Genomic DNA, 21,250 nt, shown 5'->3' on the forward strand with positions numbered 1-21,250 from the left:
CCGTTCAAATATTAACCTAAATATTAAATTTCATTGTTTTTTTTTCTTTAAAACTTTTAACATAATGACAATGTAGTCAATAAAGTGAGTTAATAATATATCCTCTAAAATTAAATGTGTGGTAAATCTATTCTTCTTCATCATCATCATCTGAAATATATATAAATAGAGTGAGTTCCTCGATATTATCATCCAATTTAACATCTACAATTACCGCTAATATTCCTTGGTTTAGGAATGAAATTTCTGTAAAATTGTTAATTCCAATTTCCAAAAGCGTCGAACCTCTCCAAAGTATTTTTTAAAACCATCTGGAGAAACCCCAAACACTCTCCACACCAACGGCGAACCGTTTCGATCGCAACCCTTCGTTGCCGGCGATTCGGCTACCTTACCCCCAAACACAAACCCTAGCAAATTCATTGTCGCCTGCTTTTGTTTTTTTTGTTTTTTTAATTCCTCCCTATCTCTATATTTTTATATCTCTCTCTCTGCCACAGAGAGTCTGCTCTCTCACTGATAGTATTCTCTCACTTTTGGTAAAGCCTCTTCTCCTCGCCAATGTTTTTTTTTGTTTGTACCTCTCCTTCACTGTATTGTTAAACTAGTATTGTTTTGCCACCACACAAAGCTAGTTCCGTTTTTTTTTTATTGATGACTGGGGTGGTTCCGTAGATCTCTTTGAGCTTGTTTTGTTAGATAATGAGAGTGTATAGGCTGATCAGACCTTTAGGTCAGAAACATGACTTCTTTATTGAATTGATTACTTCTTCTTTGTTATTATTATTACATTTTGGCACTTCTGTGGAATCTCAAACTTTCTGTGTTAGGAGTGATATGAATTATATTAGGTGTATATTGTTTCAACTAGAATTCAATCATAGTCTCTTCTGAGTTCTGAATTTAATGTCCCGTATGTAAACAATTAGATGCTAGGGAATCTTATCTCGATGATTAGTTTTGGGACCCTAATCAAATTTATTGATTAGGGACAGGACGAATCCACTCTTTCTCTATTCGCTTTGAGTTGGAAGCCCTTGACATTATTAGATTGCCCTTGATTTTGGTTTTGGGTTGGTAGTGCTGGAATTTTCGTTATTCATTCTCGTAGATTTTTCAACTTTTTGGCTGAATGGTACATGTTTTTGTAAATAGAGAATTTATCCTTTTCTTTTAATGGTATTTTCATGTGAATCTTTGTGGTGCTGTGTTAGTGAGTAGATGATAAGTCTCCCGAGGTATGTTTAACGTAACTGTTATTAACGCTTTTTTCAGCAGGAAGTGAAGGAGAACACTTTTTAATGGAGCCAAATGAAGGAAAAGGGAAGGATCAAGGTGAAAAGCCAGAGGAGAAGGTGTATACAGTGGAGGCAACAGAGGATGTTATGGATATAACAGACGAAATTATGGAAGTAGACCAGGAGATGATGGAGGCAAAGCTTGAAGAGGTGAAAGCTAGAGATGAGAGTGGGGAGCACATTGATGTGCAGATGGAAGAAAATAACAATCAGGATGGGCAAAAAGATGAGAATATGCAAGCCACTGATAGTATATCGGAAAGTTCTGAATTAAGTTCAGAAGAAAATGAACAATTGCTGTTGGGACAAGATGATGACTTGGATCATGAGGTAAGCAACTTAGATATCTCGTGGTCACCTTTTTTAGTTGTAGCATGACGGAGAAAGTGCGCATGTTTATCTAATGTATCTCTTAACAATTATTGTACAGAAACCTCTGAGCGAGGAAGAAATAGAAGAGTTAATTTCAGATTTTTTGGGAGTTGAGAGTAAGGTATTTAATCTCTTCTTTTGTTCAATAGAGTTCTATTCAGGCCAATTTAACTTTCAGGTCTCAATCTTACTCTTTGTGATACCCCATTGATCTATAGGCTGCAGATGCTCAAGAAGCACTTGAAAAGGAGTCTCTTTCTAATGTAGAGAGTGAAGTTAGGAAGGAATTATCACAAACACTCAGTGGTGAAGAGGTTAATTTCTTTTTCTTACTATCATAGCTTCGAGTTCCTATGCTCGTTCGCATTTAACATCTTATGAGAGTGCCTGTTTTAGTTGAATAAAGCTGTTGCTGCTGAAATGATGACTTTTAAAGATGAATGGGAGGCAACTCTGGATGAGCTTGAAACAGAAAGCGCAAACCTGTTGGTATGTTTTGTTGTTGATTTCTCTATTTCCTTAAAATATAATCCAAAGGGTTACACGTCATTCAAAAGAACTTAAACAGTTCTGTTTTCCTTGTTGTTTCTTTCTTAAAGGAGCAACTTGATGGTGCGGGCATTGAGCTTCCAAAATTGTATAAAATGATAGAAAGTCAAGCCCCTAATGGTTGCCACACTGAAGCTTGGAAACAAAGAGCCCACTGGGTTGGGACTCAGGTGACAAAAGAAACTGTGGAATCATTGGCTAACGCTGAGAGGTTTCTTCACACTCACCGTCCTGTCCGAAAGTACGGTTTTTATTAGCTTCAACTTTTAGTTACTGCAAATTCTGAGTGTCGTGGATGGTATTTCTAAACATTTTCTGGTGTAGACGACATGGAAAACTTTTGGAGGAGGGAGCTAGTGGTTTTCTGGAGAAAAAGCTTGCTGATGGTGCTGCCAAAGAATCTCTAGCTGGAACATCTGAACTTGACTGGTCGTCTCTAAACAAAGTTTTTTCGGAAAAAAGGGATGAGTCTATTTCCTTTGGTAGTAAGGATTGGGCGTCTGTTTACTTGGCAAGCACTCCACAACAAGCTGCAGCCATGGGATTAGAATTTCCAGGAGTCAATGAGGTTAACTTTTCTATTATGTCTTTATTTTTCCTGTTAGTCCTGATGCTGATGATGATTTGCGTACGTTTGCATCTGTTAGTTATTCTTCACTCCAAGAAAAAAACATCAAACTTGACATCTCCTTTTCTTGGCAATTTAAAGTGGGTGCTTACTTGCCATAATACTTCTTTTGCAAGCAGGCTTATGTTTCCTTTTAGGTCCTGCTTGCAAGTCACTAATATTTATGGTATAATTCACTGTTAAGCCATAATCAGAATAGGAAAACATACCGACAAATAAAATTCGAGCGTTACTTGGTTATTATTAGTTGTAACAGTTTAAGATGATGGAAGGCATTATATTGACCTATGGAGGCAAGTAATGTTTATAGATCTTCTGTTTCTTATCCTGCTAGTTTAACAGAGTTGGACATTTTCAAAACATTGCGCTTTAATAAAACTCGTGGCAGTCTAGAGTGATCATTGAAGTTTTTTTGTTTTGTTTTCAGGTAGAGGAAATTGAAGAGATTGATGCAGGCTTGGCAGATCCATTTTTGGCCGATGCAATAGAAAATGAAAGAGAACTTCCCCTTTCTGAAGAACAAAAGAAAAATTATATAAGGGTATTACTTTTTAACTTTACTTCTTAGATTTCTGTGATTAAGCACCTTACTTATGAAAGTATTGCCTTTTCTGGCTGTTAGAACAAAAAAAACATTTTAAGGGTAAAATATTCTTTGACTTAACTTCTTCGATTTCTGGGGTTAAGCGTTCTATTTTTGAAGTTATAGCCTTTCCTTGTTGCTCCTTATGTTTCTGCATTTGTGGAGTTTGCAATAAAATCTATATGTGAAATACCATTTAAGACTACTCGCAACTCCCGCCTTACCATTTATCAGCTTTAGTATGACATTAAATCACCTACAGGTCAAAGAAGAAGATGATTTAAATAGCGATCGTGAACTTCAACTTCGTTTGAAACGGAAGAGACGCAATAAAAGATCTAAACAGGTTTGGTTTGCCTATTCTTTCAGTTCATTGAGGTTATGTTGCATAAGTAGCATAGAGTGTCAGTAATATCTTCTATAGGGGATATTATAGTGAGCCTGATTTTGGAGATATAGTTGTGTTTTCCTACAACTTTCTCCTAGTTAAGATTAATGTTGATTTTGTGTTTTATAAGATATAGTTTACTGAGGGTTATACATATTTAGGGGAAAGATGGTAATTTGCCTGTTATTTAAGCTCTTACATTTTATTGCTCGATTATCAAGTAATGGTTCTGTCTTATGTTATAGCGGAACTTGGGCTTTGGGGCTTGTGGTGCCAGGGGGTTTGTTGGTCTGAAGGAATAATTTTCTGGCTGACGTAGCAGTCTTCATTTGGTTTTATTTCAGGTTATCAGGTGTGCTGCAGAGAATATGGATGATGACTGTGTGTATTTGAATGGTAATTATATTGCCCAAAGTTCTGGTGAAGATCGAGTAAAAATTCCTGAGACCAGCACTCAAGTTCATAGCAATGAAGTCAACAAAGTGGAAAACGGGAATCTGTCTAATTCAGATGTGGATACCATGAGAGATGATTCACATAATCCAGCAAACAGTTTCAGGTGTACTGCCTGTAATAACGTAGCTGTGGAAGTGCATACTCACCCCCTTTTAGAAGTAATAGTTTGCATGGATTGTAAACGTTCAATTGAAGATAGAGTTGCGAAGGTATGTGTTTTTCTTCTTCCAGTTATATGTGACATATCAGAATATAATTACAATCTAGATCTCTTTAACGTGGTGAATAACTTGTTATATGGAAGGGGGACCGACATGGTGAATCCAGAGTAGGAACTAAGTTATTTTGTTGTCGTAGTTGGTTCATGGCTAACTAATATTTAATTGATAGGGTTAAATTGTCTTTCATTTTTTTGTTTTGCCTTCATCAAGAGTATCAACTTCTTTTGTTGCCATATTCTACTTTTTGTTATTTTGAGGATCACATATAATTCCATAATCTAATAAAATCGTTGCTATATCTGTCTCTTTCTAACCAACTTTTACGATCAGGTTGAAGACTCTTTGGAACGCAGTTGTCAATGGTGTGGTCATATTACTGACTTAATAGATTGTAGGACATGCGAAAAACTTTTCTGTGCCTCATGTATAAAGAGGAATATCGGTGAAGAATACTTGTCTGAAGCTCAGTCCTCTGGTTGGGATTGTTGTTGCTGCTCTCCAATGCCCTTGCAAAGATTGACACTAGAACTGGAGAAAGCCATTAGAGATAAGAAGTCAGTAGAGTTGAGTTCTGATTCCAGCTCTGATTCTAGCTCTGATTCCAGTTCTGATAACAATTCTGCTGATGTTAATGTAGCAATCAGGTATTATCATATACACATCTAGCGGATTTAAAATTCCAGCATGTTCCCAACGAATTTAGTTAGTATTGTTGTGTTACTGTTCTTACTTGCATGATTTTTTTCTTTTAGCTTAAAGAAGAAATCAAAAAAGAGAATTCGGCGGATAATTGATGATGCTGAACTAGGGAAAGATACGAGAAGAAAAATTGCAATTGAAAAGGTCCCAACTTCTTCGGCAGTTATTTTCGTTATACTAGTACACAGACTTCGATTTTTTTTTTTAATTAGTATTGCTCATTTGGTTTCTTTATTTTTTTAGGAACGGCAGGAGCGTCTTAGATCCTTGCAGTTTTCTGCCAGATACAAAACAATTAGCTCTATGGGAGACCTGAAATCTATTCCAGAAGGTGCGGAAGTTGAGGTTCTTGGTGATGCTCACAGTGGTTACATAGTGAATGTGGCTAGGGAGATTGGTGAAGGAGCTGTGAGAGTTCCTTGTAGCATATCTGCCAAACTAAAAGTCCATCAGGTTTGCATACCTATGTGCATTCCTATCATCATAACATTAATATACTTCCATAGTGGGCATTAAACATATTAATATACCCATCTCGATTAGATGCTTATTTTAACATTTTATCTGTAAAAAAAAATACTTAATATGGAAATGGCTTTTGCTTTAAGTTTGGAGGTTTCTAATTTCAGGTAACCGGGATTAGATTTATGTGGGAAAATATTATTCAGTCTATCAGCAGAGTAAAGTCAGGTGATAAAGGCCTTGGCTGCATTCTAGCTCATACAATGGGACTGGGCAAAACTTTTCAGGTGCTTATTTTTTTTTCATGCACGAGTCTGTTTGCATGTATCTATTATCGTCCCTATTACACATAGCACTAGTGGTTAATAGTTTTTCGTTAATATGATGTGTGCTATTACTGGCTCTTTATTTCTTCTCCCACTGAAAACTACCAGGTTATAGCGTTCCTGTACACCGCAATGAGATGTGTTGATTTGGGGTTGAAAACTGCTCTTATTGTGACTCCTGTAAATGTGTTGCACAATTGGCGAAGTGAATTCATGAAGTGGATGCCATCAGAAGTGAAACCACTTCGCATTTTCATGCTTGAAGATGTTTCAAGGTATAGATTCTTCTATGTGAAGGTCTTGCCCTAATATTAGAATATATATGCATTCCCTCTCGTCAAACTGCACTAGATCTTAGCTGTGAGTTCACTTCCTGCGCTAATGTCTTTTTTGAAGGGAGAGGAGATTGGACTTGCTAAAAAAGTGGCGAAATAAGGGGGGAGTTTTCTTGATGGGATATGCAGCTTTTAGAAACCTGTCTCTTGGGAGGGGGGTGAAGGATTTGAATGCGGCCAGAGAGATCTGTAGTGCCTTGAGGGTGAGACTATAGAGATTTTTTTGTTTTCATGTTCTGCTTTGGATATTTTATTCTTGAAATTCTCTAAAACTATGTGGCTGCAGGATGGACCTGATATACTTGTTTGCGATGAGGCTCACATTATCAAGAACACCAGGGCTGACACAACGCAAGCTTTGAAGCAAGTTAAATGCCAGAGAAGAATTGCCTTAACTGGGTCACCCCTTCAAAACAATCTCATGGAATATTATTGTGTAAGTTGCTGAGGGAACCATAGAAATTTCTGAGCTATTTTCTTTCAGCCCCAGTTTCTTATGCTATGTCTTTACTGCAACAGATGGTTGATTTTGTCAGAGAAGGATTCTTGGGGAGTAGTCCTGAGTTTAGAAATCGGCAAGTGTTTCATACCAGTGTTTTTTTCTTTCTGCGTGCTATGATGTGATGATTCTAGTAATTTTAATCATGCTTCTCAATACCTGCAGCTTCCAAAATCCAATAGAAAATGGACAGCATATGAATTCTACTGCGGAGGATGTAAAAATTATGAACCAGAGATCACACATTCTGTATGAGCAATTGAAAGGATTTGTGCAAAGAATGGACATGAATGTGGTGAAAAAGGATCTGCCACCTAAAACAGTCTTCGTAATATCTGTCAAGCTATCGCCCTTGCAGCGGAAATTGTATCAGAGATTTCTTAGGTTATATGGGTTCAGCGATGGAAGAGCAGATGAAAGAATGAGAAAAAACTTTTTTGCTGCTTACCAGGTCTTGGCTCAGGTATAAATTAATAGCTGATTTGAGAATAAGTTTTATATCTGGAAATTTTATTTGGTGTTTGTTTTCATAGTCTCAATTCTTTGCGGTATTTCGTCCCCCAGATTTTAAATCATCCAGGGATTCCGCAATTAAGAAGAGAGGATAGCAAGAATGGTCGTCGTGGTAGCATTGTTGATATTCCAGATGACTGCTCAAGTGAAGAAAATACAGACTACAACATGGTTACGGGAGGTAATTATTAATTTCCACTGTTTTTATGCTTTGATTAAACTAGTATAATGAACAGACGCAACAGCTAAGATCAGACTTTTTTACTAACAGTTAAGATCAGACTTTTTTACTAACAGTTATCAAAGTATCTTAACACACTGTGTCATTGTTTTTGTTTTGGATATTGACAGAGAAACAAAGAACTATGAATGATTTGCAAGATAAAGTTGATGGCTACCTCCAGAAGGTAACTATAGTCTACTCAGCCTAACTAGACAGCAGTTTTAAGTAAACAGCGTGATAATGCACTCATCCTCTGAATCTAACCTTTTCTGTGTGCCAGGATTGGTGGGTCGACCTACTTCAAAAAAATAATTATAAGGTGGCGGAGTATAGCGGCAAAATGATTTTGCTATTGGATATTTTATCCATGTGTGCTGATGTGGGGGATAAGGCGCTTGTGTTTAGCCAGAGTATCCCGACATTGGATCTCATAGAACTATATCTTTCAAGAGTACCTCGGCATGGAAAACAAGGAAAGTTCTGGAAAAAGGGAAAAGACTGGTACAGGTTGGTATCTTGTTCTTTTATATTAGAAAGAATGCTGTTTGTACAGTTATGAAGGCTCTAACTCCCCTTGGTGGGCGCAGAATTGATGGAAAAACTGAAAGCTCAGAACGGCAGAAGTTGGTTGATAGGTTTAATGAGCCTGATAACAAAAGGGTGAAATGCACTCTAATTTCAACCAGAGCGGGATCGCTTGGAATTAATCTTTATGCTGCTAACCGTGTGATCATAGTTGATGGTTCATGGAATCCAACCTATGATCTTCAAGCTATATTTCGAGCATGGAGGTAATTGTTAGACTACTGTGGACATAAAATTTGTCATTAGTATAAAGTGTTGTGGCTTAGTATCACGTTGACTTATTGTTTGTAGGTATGGTCAAAAGAAACCAGTATTTGCATACAGGTTGATGGCACGTGGGACTATTGAAGAAAAGATATATAAACGTCAGGTATTAAAAGACCCAAAACATTTTAAAGTTTAGTGTTTCTTTCCTTCAAGAAGGCATTTATGAATCAGATCTGTTAATATGATTAGGTGACCAAGGAGGGGCTAGCTGCGAGAGTGGTGGATAGACAACAAGTGCACAGGACTATCTCCAAAGAAGAGATGTTACACCTTTTTGAATTTGACGACGATGATGAGAAATCTGACACCGTAACTGAGATAAGCAAGCAAAATGACGTGGCTCAATGCAATCTGGTGGAGAATTCACAGAAACAGAAGGCCTCGTTACCTCGTGTTGGCTGTGACAAATTGATGGAGAGCTTGCTACAGCGACACGGGCCAAAGTAAGTTTCGCAAGCTTAACCATATTCACAATCGGCACTTACATTCCTTGGTTTTCTACGCAACTTGCTTTTTGACGCTCTCTGTTTTTCTTTCTTTTACTAGCTGGATTTCCAATTTCCATGAGCACGAGACATTGTTACAAGAGAATGAAGAGGAAAGACTGACAAAGGAAGAAAAAGACATGGCCTGGGAAGTTTACAGGAGAGCGCTTGAATGGGAAGAAGTTCAGCGGGTACCACTTAGCGAATCTCCAGTGCTCCCAAAACCTTCTCCTTCTGTACAAACAGAACCCGTACGCATGCCAAAGTTGTTCAACAGAAGTCGTTTTGTGATTCGTAACTGCACCAGAACTGCTCACCAGCTTACTCTCATAAGCCAAGGAATAAGAGTGGGCAATAGCACGTTCTGTGGGGAGTGTGGGCGCGTGTTAACATGGGCAGACGTTTTACCTGCAGCTAAACTTTCAGAGGTAAACTTACTAGGAAATGAAGATTGGAAAAGAAGTTGGAAAAGAAGTTGAGTTAGTCTTTTTCTTCTTTTCATTATGAGACTGGAACCCAAATTTATGGGAATAGTATCATTTGAAACTCCCTGTAGATTATAGATGAGTTACATTATAGTTCCATTGCGGAGAACAAATCAGAGCGTTTGTTAGGGGTCGACTTCTAATCATGTTGAAACTTGTGTCTTGTAAATCTTAAGGAGATTTTGTAACATTGATGGTACTCTTTTTTTGAGATTTGAATATACATACAACTTTTATTCAATATTGCTATATTTTCGTACATTAAGGATATATGATACAGAAAGTTGAACGCTTATAATAAGATAAAGTGTGTTCGATTAGAGATTTAGAGAGTGTTGTTCCGATTAAGAAGCTGATGTGAAGGGGCTGGGTAATTTTGCTACATATAAAATCTGGGAAAACAAAAGGATGTCTCAATATTGCTGCTTTGGATATTATCCAATCAAAGGAAGAGCAAAAGAGTGACTAGAAGAAACTGAAACTTAATTTTGAGCAAACAGAGAGGCCTAAGCTTTCTGATTCAACCGTTGCCTTACAAAACTGATTCCCTGTACAAAAGGCTTAATAGGCGGCGTCAATTACATTTCCTACACTTCCCTCGACAGTTTCCACTGCTTCAGCTTCTTCTGCAACTGATCAGCCTCACTTCCCATTCCCATCTCCTCTACGCCTTTAACTATTGAGGTATATATTGTCTCATCTGGCTTACATCCACTTGTTAGCATTATCTCAACAACCTCTATTGCCATTTCCATCTCTTTATTCTTGCATAGCCCTTGGATCACCAACTTGTAAGTGCTACCTCTGATCCCATTCCCTCTATTGCTCGTCTCCTTTAAAACTTGACTGGCATCTTCAACTAAGTTTGCCCGGCAGAAACCATATATTAAAGAACGACGGGTTATATCATCGGGAGAGATTCCAGCATCCCGCATCTGATGGTACAGCTCCAATGATTTTTCCATCAGTCCTTTTCTGGCCAACCCATCGATTACAGAGTTATAAGTGATCAAGCCCGGCGGACAACTCGTGCTTTTAAGCAATCCAAGTAACTTAATCGCGTCATCGACCATTCCCTCTTTGGACATGGCTCCTAGAACTGTATTGTAAGTGACAATGTCAGGTGAGCACTTTTGTTCCAGCATCTGGTAGAAGAAGTCGATTGCACGACTCAAAAGCCTGGCTTTGCTTAAACCATTAATCAAGATGTTGTAAGTGACAACTGTTGGACAGTAGGACGTCTGGTACATGATGTTTAGAATCTCCTCCACTTCATCCCAGTACTCGTGAGAACAAAGGGAATGTAGAAGAGTGTTGTAAGTTACGGTGTTCAGGTCCAATCCATGAGATAGAATATGCTGAATGACCAAAGCCACCTCCTCTAAATTCCCTCGCCTGCAATTATAGTTAACCAGAGAATTATATGTGACAATATCAGGATAACAACCTTCCACTGCCATGTCTTCTAAAACTTCCATAGCTCGAGCACTTCCACAGTACCTGCACACGAGCTCAACCAAAACCGTGTATGTAATCATGTATGGAGGGCAACCATTCCGCAGTTGTTCCTTCCAAAACCTGATGGCTTGCTCAGCCTTCCCATGATCAAACATACACCGAATCACTGTATTATAGGTAATCACATCCGGAGGGCTCCCACTCAAGCTCATGTCTTCTAAGAGGACCAAGGCAGATCTTATATGTCCTTTCTTGCAAAGATTTCCGATGATCATGTTATAGGTAATAGTGTCTGGAACCCCACCAGACATTACCATTATTCTCAAGATACCCATTGCTTTATCCAGCTGATCAATTCTAGCTAGTCCGCGGACTAAGTTTGAGCAAGAAGGAAAATGAGGAACCTGATTATGACGTGCCATCACCTCGACAAGTTTGCAAGCGTCTGTTAACTTCCCATTGCTGCATAGGTTATGAAGGATCTCATTGTTTGTCTCTTGGTCGTTCTCCGTAATTGGTCCATCAGACGATAAACTCGAAGAACCTAAATGCTTCCTCGGTTTCTCTCTTGCTCTCAAGTTAGTACCGACACCGTAGTGATGGAACTCTGAGCTTCTCTCAGTAACATCATTTACATGGTCGATGCACACACCATTGAGCACGCCCTGGCATCTCATCATATAAACATCCTTTTTCAACACAATTTCTTGCTTCCAATCTAAAGAAGACATCTTTCTGCAAGATAAAGGATTCAACAAACAGAGACTCGTCTGCTTTGGAGACAAACTTGGCATATGCAAGAAGTGAACCTCAAGTAGCGAATTTGATGAAGCCATCTCTCGAACCAGTTTAACAAAACAACAGAGACCTCTCCTTTCAAGAAAATCTTATTAGACCCAGAAAATTTTGCAGTAAGGAAGTTCAATCCTTGCTTAACTCATAAATCTATTCTTGGAGAAACTAAGCCTGTGAGAAAGGAAAGGTACAAGCTTTAGACTTCAGAGACAGAGAAGCAGAAACAGATTCGAAGCATAAAATTCTCAAAAGTAGGGATAAGTTTGAGCAACCGAAACAGAACACAAATCTGGAGAAATGAGTGTTAGAACTCACTCACCGTTCCGTTCGTTCGTTCGTCCAAGCTGTGCGAGTGTCTTTTTGGCTTCTTCAACGCGGGTTTTGAGAGAGATGATAAGTAGGGTTTATACTTAATTTACAATATACACCCTCCATGTATCTACTTTATTCATTTCTTTCCAATCACTTCTGAAATTACATTCACCTCCTCTTTTTTTTATCCCCTTTTTTTTATCCCATTGCGATTTTGGTAAATAAATAAAATATACCAGCATTTAAAGCGCTGGATACTAATATTATTAAATACAAATAAATTAATAAGTCAATAATAATAATGGTTCTGTAACACTTAAACCATCTCCAATGGTTTTCCTTATTTTCTCATTTATAATAGAGGATTTTTTCAATGTTTTTCTCTATTTTTATTTCTAAAATAGAGGAAATCTATAATAGAGGTGAATTTTGCTCCAATGAATATTTCTATTTTTCCTTCTAAAAAAGAATATTCTGTAGAGATTCCTTTTTTATTTTACTATTAATACCTTTTACTTATAAAAGTTGCAAACTAACCCATTTATTTTAGTATTTGTGAAACTTTCATAAAATTATGATATTATTTAAATTTTTAACATTCATAAATATTATTTAAATATCACATTTATTAAAAGAAATACATTGCATCATATTACTAAACTATTTAAATATATATTTTATTTATTTTGATCATAAATATAAAAGTGTTAAAAGTTCAAAGACCACTTTATAAATAAAAAAGTTCAACTCTATTATAGAGGAAAAAATAGAGTTTCTCTATATATAGAGGAAAAAATAGAGATCTCTATTATATAGGTAGAGATAGAGATAGGTTGGGGTAGATTTTACTTTAAAATAGAGTTAAAAGCATATATAGAGGTGGGTTGGAGATGCCCTAATAGAGATGAGTTTTGCTCCAATGGTTTTCCCTATTTTTTTCTCTAAAAAATAATATTCTAAATATATACTTTTTTATTTTACAATTAACATCTTTTATTTATAAAAAATTGCAAACTAACCATACAAAAATTATGTAACATTTTCATAAATTATTTTGTAACATTTTGTAACATTTTCATAGATTATTTTTATTTAAATTAAAAAAATTTGTAACATTTTCATAAATTATTTTTATTTAAATTAAAAATTTATTATTATAAAGAACATCACATCATACAAAAATTATAAAATATATTAGATTTTTAACCATCTGCATTACTGTATTTTTCCCACAAATGATCAATTAATGAAGATGGCAAGTGAACAAAGACAACAACAGTTGAAGATTCAAAGTAAAAATTATGCTTTGAAAGAGCTAAAGAAGAAAAAAAAAATTATTTAGAATACATATTTATGCTTAAATTTATCTTATTAGTTTTTAAAAATACTTATTTTATTAAATTTATATTATTAGTTCTTAAAAAATTTTATTTTATTTATTTTGATCATAAATAAAAGAAGTTAAAGATTAAGAGGATTACTTTGCAAATAAAATAGTTCACCTTTATTTATAGAGGAAAAAATAGAGTTCCTCTATATATAGAGAAAAAAAATAGCAATACCTATTATAGAGGTGAAAATAGAAGACTATTAGAGATGGTCTTACATAAGTAAACTCGTATTATTGTAATTCAGCACTCTTGATCTAGAAGATTGCATTATCATATTCAAATTTATAATATGTTGGTCCAAAAATATTAATAATTTTTCGATAACCTAATTTTTTTGGGTTCTATGTATATTACAATAACTCTTTTGGGAAAACAATATGACATGATTGTATTCAAAGTATCCGCCCTCTAAATACAAATCCTAATCAAGTAATATATACTTACTTATCTAAATTAGTAAAATTTCTTTATATATAGTAAAACATCTATAAATTAATAATGTTGGAGCAATGAAAATCTATTAATTTATAAAGATTTTAATTTCTCGATAAATTAATAATTAGATAAACTTTTCTAATTTGGTAAAAAAATATTAAAAATAAGATTTAATGTTTATAACTAATATTTTTATAAAATCAATTACAATGAAAATAACAATTATCATGTTTTGACAATAGCACTCAAAGATTTTTATACAGTAAAAATATCAAGAATGAACTATAAGAAAAAATTAATGTGTTGATATATACATATGTTTAGATAATTCTATATAATTATTAATTTCTATTATTGATGGGACCATATATTTACAAAGAATTTTCAAAAAAAATATTATTTTATTATATTATCGAATAATATCAAAAATTACACTAGTCCCAACTTGGGACCGGATAAATTTATTAATTTATAGAGATTATTAATTTATCGAGTATTAATTTATAGAGATTCTACTGTAATTTGTATAGATTAGCTGTAATGTTAGTAGTAAAAAATGTTTTGTTTTTTTTTGGGTGTCAAAAAGACCCAAATCAAAAGTCTTAAAAAAAACAATATATATGACAGAATTACGCAAAATGAAATAGTTTAATTGCTTTATATGGGTGGGTTCCCTTGAGAGATAAGAGAGAAAAACAACAAAATAGTAGTAAAGAGTAGTTGCATAGGAAATTGCATGTGCTTGCTTTTAGAAGCGTTATAACTTATAACCAAGCGAAGAAGACATCATCACACATCAAATAGAGGGCAGCAGCAGCGCAAGGCAAGAAAAAAAAAATTCCAGAAATATATATATATATATATATTTATTTATATTTATCAAAAGCCCAGAGCACCAAAAGCCACCCACATGTTTCATCATCTCATGATCTTTAAAATTGTTTGTAGAAAAAACAAGGTGATGATGATAAAGAGTTTAATCTTAAATCTTTGTGAACCCAGTGAATCAAATCAAGTGTAGATAGCTCATAGCTGTTTTTTGCATCTTGTTTGTTTGATTTTGTTCTTTTTTTTTCATCAGAGATTTTTTAATATCATAAGAAAGAAACTCAAACAACATGTATGTGGATGGACCTGTAGATTTAATTCCAATTTTGCCCTTTTCTTCTTCTTCCTTTCATCATCCTTTGATTTTTTTTATTTTGTTTTCTGGGAAATATTGGAAAAAGGTTTGGTTTCATTATTTTTGGACCCTTTTTATTTTATTTTATTTATTTATGGTTTGTGTGAGTGTGTGGGTTAGCTTTTGAATTTTCTTAATTTTTATGCAAACATGGAAAAGGACATGCGATAAGATAATAATCTGAATCTAGGGTTAGATCTGTTGAAAACTGGATTGATTATTCAGTATTTACCTAAGATTGATTTCAACGATTTTAGATTTTAGGGTTTCTTCAGATCTTTTAAAATCCTTGTTAATTTTTTTGTCTGATTTGTTGAATCTGCTGGGTGCAGTAGTTGTTGATGGAGCTCCAGCTGTTTTGAGAAACCCTAAATCAAAGACTATGTAAGCATTTTCCCTTTCTTTTTTTTTTTGTTATTGGGTCTTCTTCTTCTTCTGATTGTTGAGATAATTAGCGATGATGAATGAACCTTTATATATATGTAATCTCTCTTACTTTGCCCTTAAAATCTGCACGCCATTGTTTATTATTTTTTTAGTTTTTGGTTGTGATATTCTTGAGACATGAAAATTGTAGTGTTGGCACAGAAGTAATGGGGACAGAGCTTATGAGAATCTGTGTTAAAGATGAAAGTGATGATTTGCCATCTGTTCCTCCTGGGTTTGAATCATATGCCACTTTCACCTTAAAAAGGCTACCCCCTGGTTCTTCTGATAAAGCCATGCCTCCTCCCATTGAAACTGTTCCTGTTACCGAACAACCCAAGATGGAAATTGAGTCCGATGAATCCAAAGCTGCTCCTTCTCTTCGCCGTATTAGACCTTGGATTAATATTGATGATGATGATGATGTTGCTAACAATGACAATGCCGCATCACAACAACATCTTGATCAAGTTAGTTCTTTGTTTTGCATTTACTTTATAACAACTTGTGTTTCCATCTTGATCAACTTGCCTTTCTCATGCATCTTTCTTGTTGCAGAATTCTGTCGTCGAGCCTTCTTTACCAAAGGGTGTGGTTAGGGGTTGTGAAGAATGTAAAGACTGCCAAAAGGTTAATCTCAGTTAATGCTCAACTATAATAAATGTCTTTCCCTTTAGGATTGGATGTCTTATCTTTTCTTGCCATGTCTTTCCCTCTAACGTCATATTCACAAGTCTGGCAGGTAACTGCGAAATGGCATCCAGATGAAGCTCGTAGGCCTGACCTTGAAGACGCTCCTGTATTCTACCCGAGCGAAGAGGTCTTGTTCATACTCTTCTGTACTTCCAAACCTTTTGAACTGAATTTCTATGTAAATAGATCCATATATCTGACGTAAGCTGCAAACCTGTTTTTAGGAGTTTGAAGACACTTTAAGTTATATAGCTAAAATAAGACCGCAAGCTGAAAAGTATGGAATCTGTCGCATTGTTCCTCCTCCTTCCTGGAAACCCCCCTGCCCACTGAAAGAAAAGCAAGTCTGGGAGGGTTCTAAATTTGCGACACGTGTCCAAAGAGTTGATAAACTTCAGAACCGGAGTTCAATGAAGAAGATTTCAAAGCTTTCTAATCAAATGAGAAAGAAGAAAAGAAAGTGCATAAAAACGGGAACGGATTCTGTCACTAATGGCATGAGCGATTCCTGTTCTGCAAGCACTGGAATGAGTGAACTTGAGACGTTTGGGTTTGAGCCTGGTCCAGGGTTCACACTAAAAGACTTCCAAAAATATGCTGATGATTTCAAGGCTCAGTATTTTAAAAAGAGTGAAACTTCTACAGACAATGACTGTATAGTTGGTAATTCCATAGACTGCTGGGAGCCAGCAGTTGAGGATGTTGAAGGTGAATATTGGCGGATAGTAGATAAAGCAACTGAAGAGATAGAGGTGAAATTTTGTTCCAGTTGATATCTTTTTTTATTTTTGGGTTTATGTTTTGTATCTCCTAACTGACGCAATGATATTTCAATATAGGTTCTATATGGTGCTGACCTTGAAACTGGGGTATTTGGTAGTGGATTTCCCAAGACATCATCAAGTCACAATGCTTCTTCTTCAGAGGAAATATATGCAAGATCAGGCTGGAACTTAAATAACTTTCCAAGGCTTCCGGGATCCCTCCTTAAGTACGAGGGCAGTGATATTTCCGGTGTCCTTGTGCCGTGGTTGTATATTGGGATGTGCTTTTCTTCTTTCTGTTGGGTAAGATTGATCGCTGTGAATTGCATAATTTTATTTTGCATGTTACATCATATGCTGAGTTATGATATTTCCTTTTACTGAAATCAAACGTAGGCTCATACTAGAACTTATAACTACAACAGAATGCACTTATTATAAATGTGATCGAATTTCTCTGCTACATAATTTCAATGATCAGTTATCCATTATTCGCAAAGCTGATATACTTAATTCAGTTTCCGAATAAAGTAAGGTTGAGGATATTTATTTCATCATCTGAAAAACCTGAACGAAATTGATTATCGTTTCATATCTATTGTTTGTTTCAAAACATTCCGCATATGGAACTCTTCCCAAATGCTTTAGTGTTATCATAATATAAACTTTTCTTAAACCAGTGGATGTATTTTTCATTATTCTACATCTTATTTTGCTGACATTCCTTTTGTTACTGCGTTTTGTTTTTGTTTCCCTGATACAGCATGTTGAAGATCACCACTTGTATTCGTTGAATTATATGCACTGGGGTGCACCAAAATTGTGGTATGGTGTTGGGGGGAAGGATGCTGTTAAACTCGAGGATGCAATGAGAAAGCATTTGCCGGACCTTTTCGAAGAACAGCCTGACTTGCTTCATAAGCTGGTAAGCATTAGATATTTTCCATTTCTGTAGTTAATAACCCTGTAGGAGTTCTATAGATCCATTTTTCATCCTCTAACGACTTGCTCCTGATTTAAATACATTTGTTACACATCATTCTTTCGGTATCGTTTACGTAACATAAATCCTATGATGCTCTTTCGTGTAGGTTACACAACTCTCCCCATCAAAACTGAAAACCGCAGGAGTACCTGTGCACCGTTGTGTCCAGCATGCTGGAGAGTTTGTCTTGACTTTTCCCCGGGCATATCATGCCGGGTTTAATTCTGGTTTCAACTGTGCTGAAGCGGTTAATGTAGCACCAGTTGACTGGTTGCCTCATGGGCAGATTGCCATAGAATTATACTGTCAACAGGGTAGAAAAACGTCCATCTCGCATGATAAATTATTGCTTGGGGCAGCAAGAGAAGTAGTGAAAGCTGACTGGGAGCTGAACTTACTAAAGAAAAATACTGTAGATAACTTAAGGTGGAAAGCATTCAGTGGAAAGGATGGAATTTTGGCAAAAACGCTCAAGGTAGAAATATCCTTTGTCTTGATTCTAGAAATTAGTTGCTATTTAGTGTGAACGATTGGAAAATCCTGAAGTCGTTGTTTATTTAAGAGGTATCTTTGTAAACCGGTATCTTTATTTAAGAGGTATCAATGTGGTGATTAATTGACTTTGTCATGTTTTATGTAGGCACGCATTGACATGGAACGTACCAAAAGAGAATTCCTGTGCAACACTTCACTTGCATTGAAGATGCACAGTAATTTTGATGCTACCAACGAGAGAGAGTGCTGTATATGTTTCTTTGACTTGCACCTGTCTGCTGCTGGTTGCCGTTGTTCCCCAGAGAAGTATTCATGTTTGAGTCATGTGAAGCAGTTGTGTTCATGTTCATGGGTTACTAAATATTTTCTATTTCGCTATGATATCGATGAACTGAATGTACTTGTTGAGGCAGTGGAAGGGAAACTGAGTTCTGTATATAGATGGGCGCGTCAAGATCTAGGATTGGCATTAACTACACAAATTTCAGGAACCAAGATAGAGATAGATGAGGAAGAGAAAGTGCACAAGGACCTGAGTCCACAAGCAGCTGCAATTTCAGCGAAAGGTTCGCAGTTGAAAGTAACATTAAGAGAAGATCTAAGCAAAGGGTTAGAGAAGACGAGTAAATTATCAGATGTTAATTTACTTCTGAAAGACAAGGAGGGGCAGTTAACGTCAAGCCACTGTATAAAGCCTGTCAAAGAAGAAACTGTATATGATTCTTCTGATCCAAAAGTTTCAGCTTGCCAACCATCTGAAGGAGGTATACTTTCTGTGACAACTGCAAAGTCCGTTAGTGGTAAAACGAATTCACAGATTCTACCCAATGATGTGATACTCCTCAGTGATGATGAGCATGACAAACCTAGGAAACGAGGTTCGGTGAGAAGAGATGCAGTTTCTTCTGGCAACAAACTGGACGTACGAGAGAGACCAACCCACGTTTTAGCATTAGAAGCTTCTGCTAAAATTGCTGCTCCAGTTTGCCGAAGGCTAGGAGATTCTTTGCCTCATACCCGAAACGCTATATCATTGCCTACTAATGTCCAAAGAGCGACGAGGGGGGATGTACCGAGTTCTGCATCGCACATGGAAGTTAATGCCGAGGCTGGTGGGCTTGCTCAGGATATATGTAACAGAATAAACACTAATAACCACGGTGGTGAAAAAGCTACTAGTTGTAAACCCAAAAAGTCTGGAGGTTCGGTGATATTGGATGTGGTTGATGGGGCAAGAAGTAATTCAGGTACACCATCTTGTTCGCAAAACAATAGTCCAGATGGGTTCATTCGCCAAAAGGGTCCCCGTATTGCAAAGGTCGTGAGGAGAATCAATTGCAATGTAGAGCCTTTAAGTTATGGATGTGTGTATTCTGGAAAATCATGGTGCAGCCGCCGAGCAATTTTCCCTAAAGGTGACCTGTGGTCAAGTATTTTTGCAACTTGAGAACAAAAACAGTTATACATTTTGCAAGTGTTTAATGTCTTTTCTTATTTGGTGCAGGATTTCGTAGCCGGGTTAGGTACCTAAACATTTTGGATCCAAGAAATATGTGCTTCTACATTTCAGAAATTCTGGATGCTGGACGCGACAGTCCATTGTTCATGGTCAGTTGGTAGATAGATGCTGATCTTATTTGACTAACCGTAATATATGTCAGAGTAGTGTTTCAGTTTATTACATAACTACATGAATATTTCCGGAGAAAAAGGGTTGTATTGCCTTGATTATGTTGGTAATTGTGTGGTATGTTCTTCTTCTCAGGTTTACTTGGAGAGTAATCCCAGTGAGGTGTTTGTTCACTTGTCGCCTACAAGATGCTGGGAGATGGTAAAAGATAGAGTGAACCAGGAGATAAGTAAGCAACACAAAGCCGGAAAATCAGATCTTCCTCCTTTGCAACCCGCTGGGAGTCCCGACGGTTTTGAAATGTTTGGATATTCATCACCCGCAATTGTACAGGTAATTCTTTACAAGTTTTGAATTCGGCTCGGATTTATATAATTGCATTGAAACTTATATGGACGGTTTTGTAATTATATGTACAAAGAAAACTATTTCAACAACAATCCTAGGTAAACCCAACTTTTTAGATATCCTCTTCTTCTCTGTTAGCTAGAAAGAATCGAATAATAGCATTGTTGATTTTGAAAATGTAAAGCTTCATTTGTAAATCTTGGTGACATATAGATACTCTAATGTGATTTAACAGGCTATCGAAGCATTAGACGTGAATCGAGTATGCACAGACTATTGGGATTCCAGGCCTTATTCGCGACCACAAGTTCAGTTCCCTGCAAATCCTCTTCCCAGAGAAGCCAACTCAAGTGTCAGATCATTGGGTGTAGGCAATCTTCAGAATGCCCCCCAACACCGGTTATTACCTACCGGAACAAACTCTATTCTCAAAGTTCTGTTCAAGAAAGCTAACATGGAGGAACTAAGCTCACTTCAAGAGGTTTTAAGTGAGTCTAACTCGGATTTGGCGACCGAACTTGTGAAGGAAGAGCTCCAGAACCGTCGTTGATATAATTAGAAGGGGATTGATTTTAGTGTGTACATACGGAGTTGAATCCAGTTACTGTTTTGCAGGATGAGGCTCCCTTCCCTGCTCATTCTTTTTGGCACCCTTACAGAGGAAGGATATAAACATATAACTAAAAAAACCCAGTTTCTTCTTCTGTCTCATAACAAAAAGAAAAGAGAGAGAGAAAGATAGAAGTTTATATAGGGTTCTTAAAACCATTAGTTTTGGATACTAGTCGCACTCATGTGTGGCTTGGTTTCCACATCAGTTTACTAGTATGACATTGTTTCTCTGTTTTGAAGTCCAAAGGACATGAATTTAAAGGACAATGATGACATTTCACCAAAGCGTTTGAGACTTTTTGAGTGATGATGAGAAAAGTGGTGAGAGCTAAAATACCTAACATTGGTA

The 21,250-nt window shown here is 36.3% G+C and overlaps 3 protein-coding genes across 14 annotated transcripts; 2 read left to right on the top strand and 1 right to left on the bottom strand.

The window, feature by feature from the left end:
- Positions 1-123: 123 nt before the first annotated feature.
- Positions 124-9,615, top strand: LOC104766822 (protein CHROMATIN REMODELING 20). Of its 3 annotated transcripts, none has more exons than XM_087498102.1 (26): positions 124-539; positions 1,276-1,628; positions 1,729-1,791; positions 1,889-1,984; positions 2,067-2,159; positions 2,270-2,460; positions 2,544-2,787; positions 3,275-3,388; positions 3,693-3,776; positions 4,163-4,483; positions 4,826-5,139; positions 5,248-5,338; positions 5,438-5,647; positions 5,824-5,943; positions 6,091-6,257; positions 6,379-6,520; positions 6,604-6,753; positions 6,837-6,892; positions 6,982-7,279; positions 7,381-7,510; positions 7,681-7,736; positions 7,833-8,059; positions 8,140-8,343; positions 8,429-8,507; positions 8,594-8,847; positions 8,951-9,615. In XM_087498102.1, exons 2-26 carry the CDS (start codon positions 1,302-1,304, stop codon positions 9,366-9,368), a joined length of 4,449 nt encoding a protein of 1,482 aa, XP_087354228.1. In that variant the 5' UTR covers positions 124-539; positions 1,276-1,301; the 3' UTR covers positions 9,369-9,615. The 3 variants fall into 3 exon arrangements, with proteins under 3 accessions (XP_087354228.1, XP_087354229.1, XP_087354225.1); XM_087498103.1 differs by having other exon boundaries at positions 130-539; positions 1,279-1,628; XM_087498099.1 differs by lacking the exon at positions 124-539 and adding an exon at positions 558-733 and having other exon boundaries at positions 1,279-1,628.
- A 117-nt stretch (positions 9,616-9,732) lies between these two features.
- On the bottom strand, positions 9,733-12,029 carry LOC104778628 (uncharacterized). The gene is made up of 2 exons (XM_087498104.1): positions 11,947-12,029; positions 9,733-11,798 (listed from the first exon to the last, which is right to left on the bottom strand). Exon 2 carries the CDS (start codon positions 11,666-11,668, stop codon positions 9,962-9,964), a length of 1,707 nt encoding a protein of 568 aa, XP_087354230.1. The 5' UTR covers positions 11,669-11,798; positions 11,947-12,029; the 3' UTR covers positions 9,733-9,961.
- Positions 12,030-14,396: 2,367 nt separating this feature from the next.
- On the top strand, positions 14,397-21,186 carry LOC104766840 (putative lysine-specific demethylase JMJ16). Of its 10 annotated transcripts, none has more exons than XM_087508181.1 (13): positions 14,397-14,588; positions 15,281-15,332; positions 15,526-15,844; positions 15,933-16,004; positions 16,117-16,194; positions 16,292-16,819; positions 16,907-17,134; positions 17,595-17,756; positions 17,923-18,291; positions 18,457-19,726; positions 19,816-19,919; positions 20,077-20,274; positions 20,525-21,186. In XM_087508181.1, exons 3-13 carry the CDS (start codon positions 15,542-15,544, stop codon positions 20,837-20,839), a joined length of 3,627 nt encoding a protein of 1,208 aa, XP_087364307.1. In that variant the 5' UTR covers positions 14,397-14,588; positions 15,281-15,332; positions 15,526-15,541; the 3' UTR covers positions 20,840-21,186. The 10 variants fall into 10 exon arrangements, with proteins under 10 accessions (XP_087364307.1, XP_087364313.1, XP_087364305.1 ...); XM_087508187.1 differs by having other exon boundaries at positions 14,502-14,588; positions 15,537-15,844; XM_087508179.1 differs by having other exon boundaries at positions 14,554-14,723.
- The last annotated feature ends 64 nt before the right edge of the window (positions 21,187-21,250 follow it).

Source organism: Camelina sativa, chromosome 3 (assembly GCF_030686135.1).
Source record: "Camelina sativa cultivar CO46 ecotype springtype chromosome 3, ASM3068613v1".
In the NCBI taxonomy this organism is placed as follows: domain Eukaryota; kingdom Viridiplantae; phylum Streptophyta; class Magnoliopsida; order Brassicales; family Brassicaceae; genus Camelina; species Camelina sativa.

What these genes read in the sequence shown, in the direction of transcription:
- LOC104766822 (XM_087498099.1), top strand. Translation starts at nt 703, where the DNA reads ATGAGAGTGTATAGGCTGATCAGACCTTTAG. An exon ending in ATGATGACTTGGATCATGAG is followed by an intron (nt 1,629 to 1,728) that starts GTAAGCAACTTA and finishes ATTATTGTACAG; the next exon opens with AAACCTCTGAGCGAGGAAGA. An exon ending in AATTTCCAGGAGTCAATGAG is followed by an intron (nt 2,788 to 3,274) that starts GTTAACTTTTCT and finishes TTTTGTTTTCAG; the next exon opens with GTAGAGGAAATTGAAGAGAT.
- LOC104778628 (XM_087498104.1), bottom strand. Translation starts at nt 11,668, where the DNA reads ATGGCTTCATCAAATTCGCTACTTGAGGTTCACTTCTTGCATATGCCA.
- LOC104766840 (XM_087508181.1), top strand. Translation starts at nt 15,542, where the DNA reads ATGGGGACAGAGCTTATGAGAATCTGTGTTAAAGATGAAAGTGATGAT. An exon ending in CCGAGCAATTTTCCCTAAAG is followed by an intron (nt 19,727 to 19,815) that starts GTGACCTGTGGT and finishes TATTTGGTGCAG; the next exon opens with GATTTCGTAGCCGGGTTAGG. An exon ending in CATCACCCGCAATTGTACAG is followed by an intron (nt 20,275 to 20,524) that starts GTAATTCTTTAC and finishes GTGATTTAACAG; the next exon opens with GCTATCGAAGCATTAGACGT.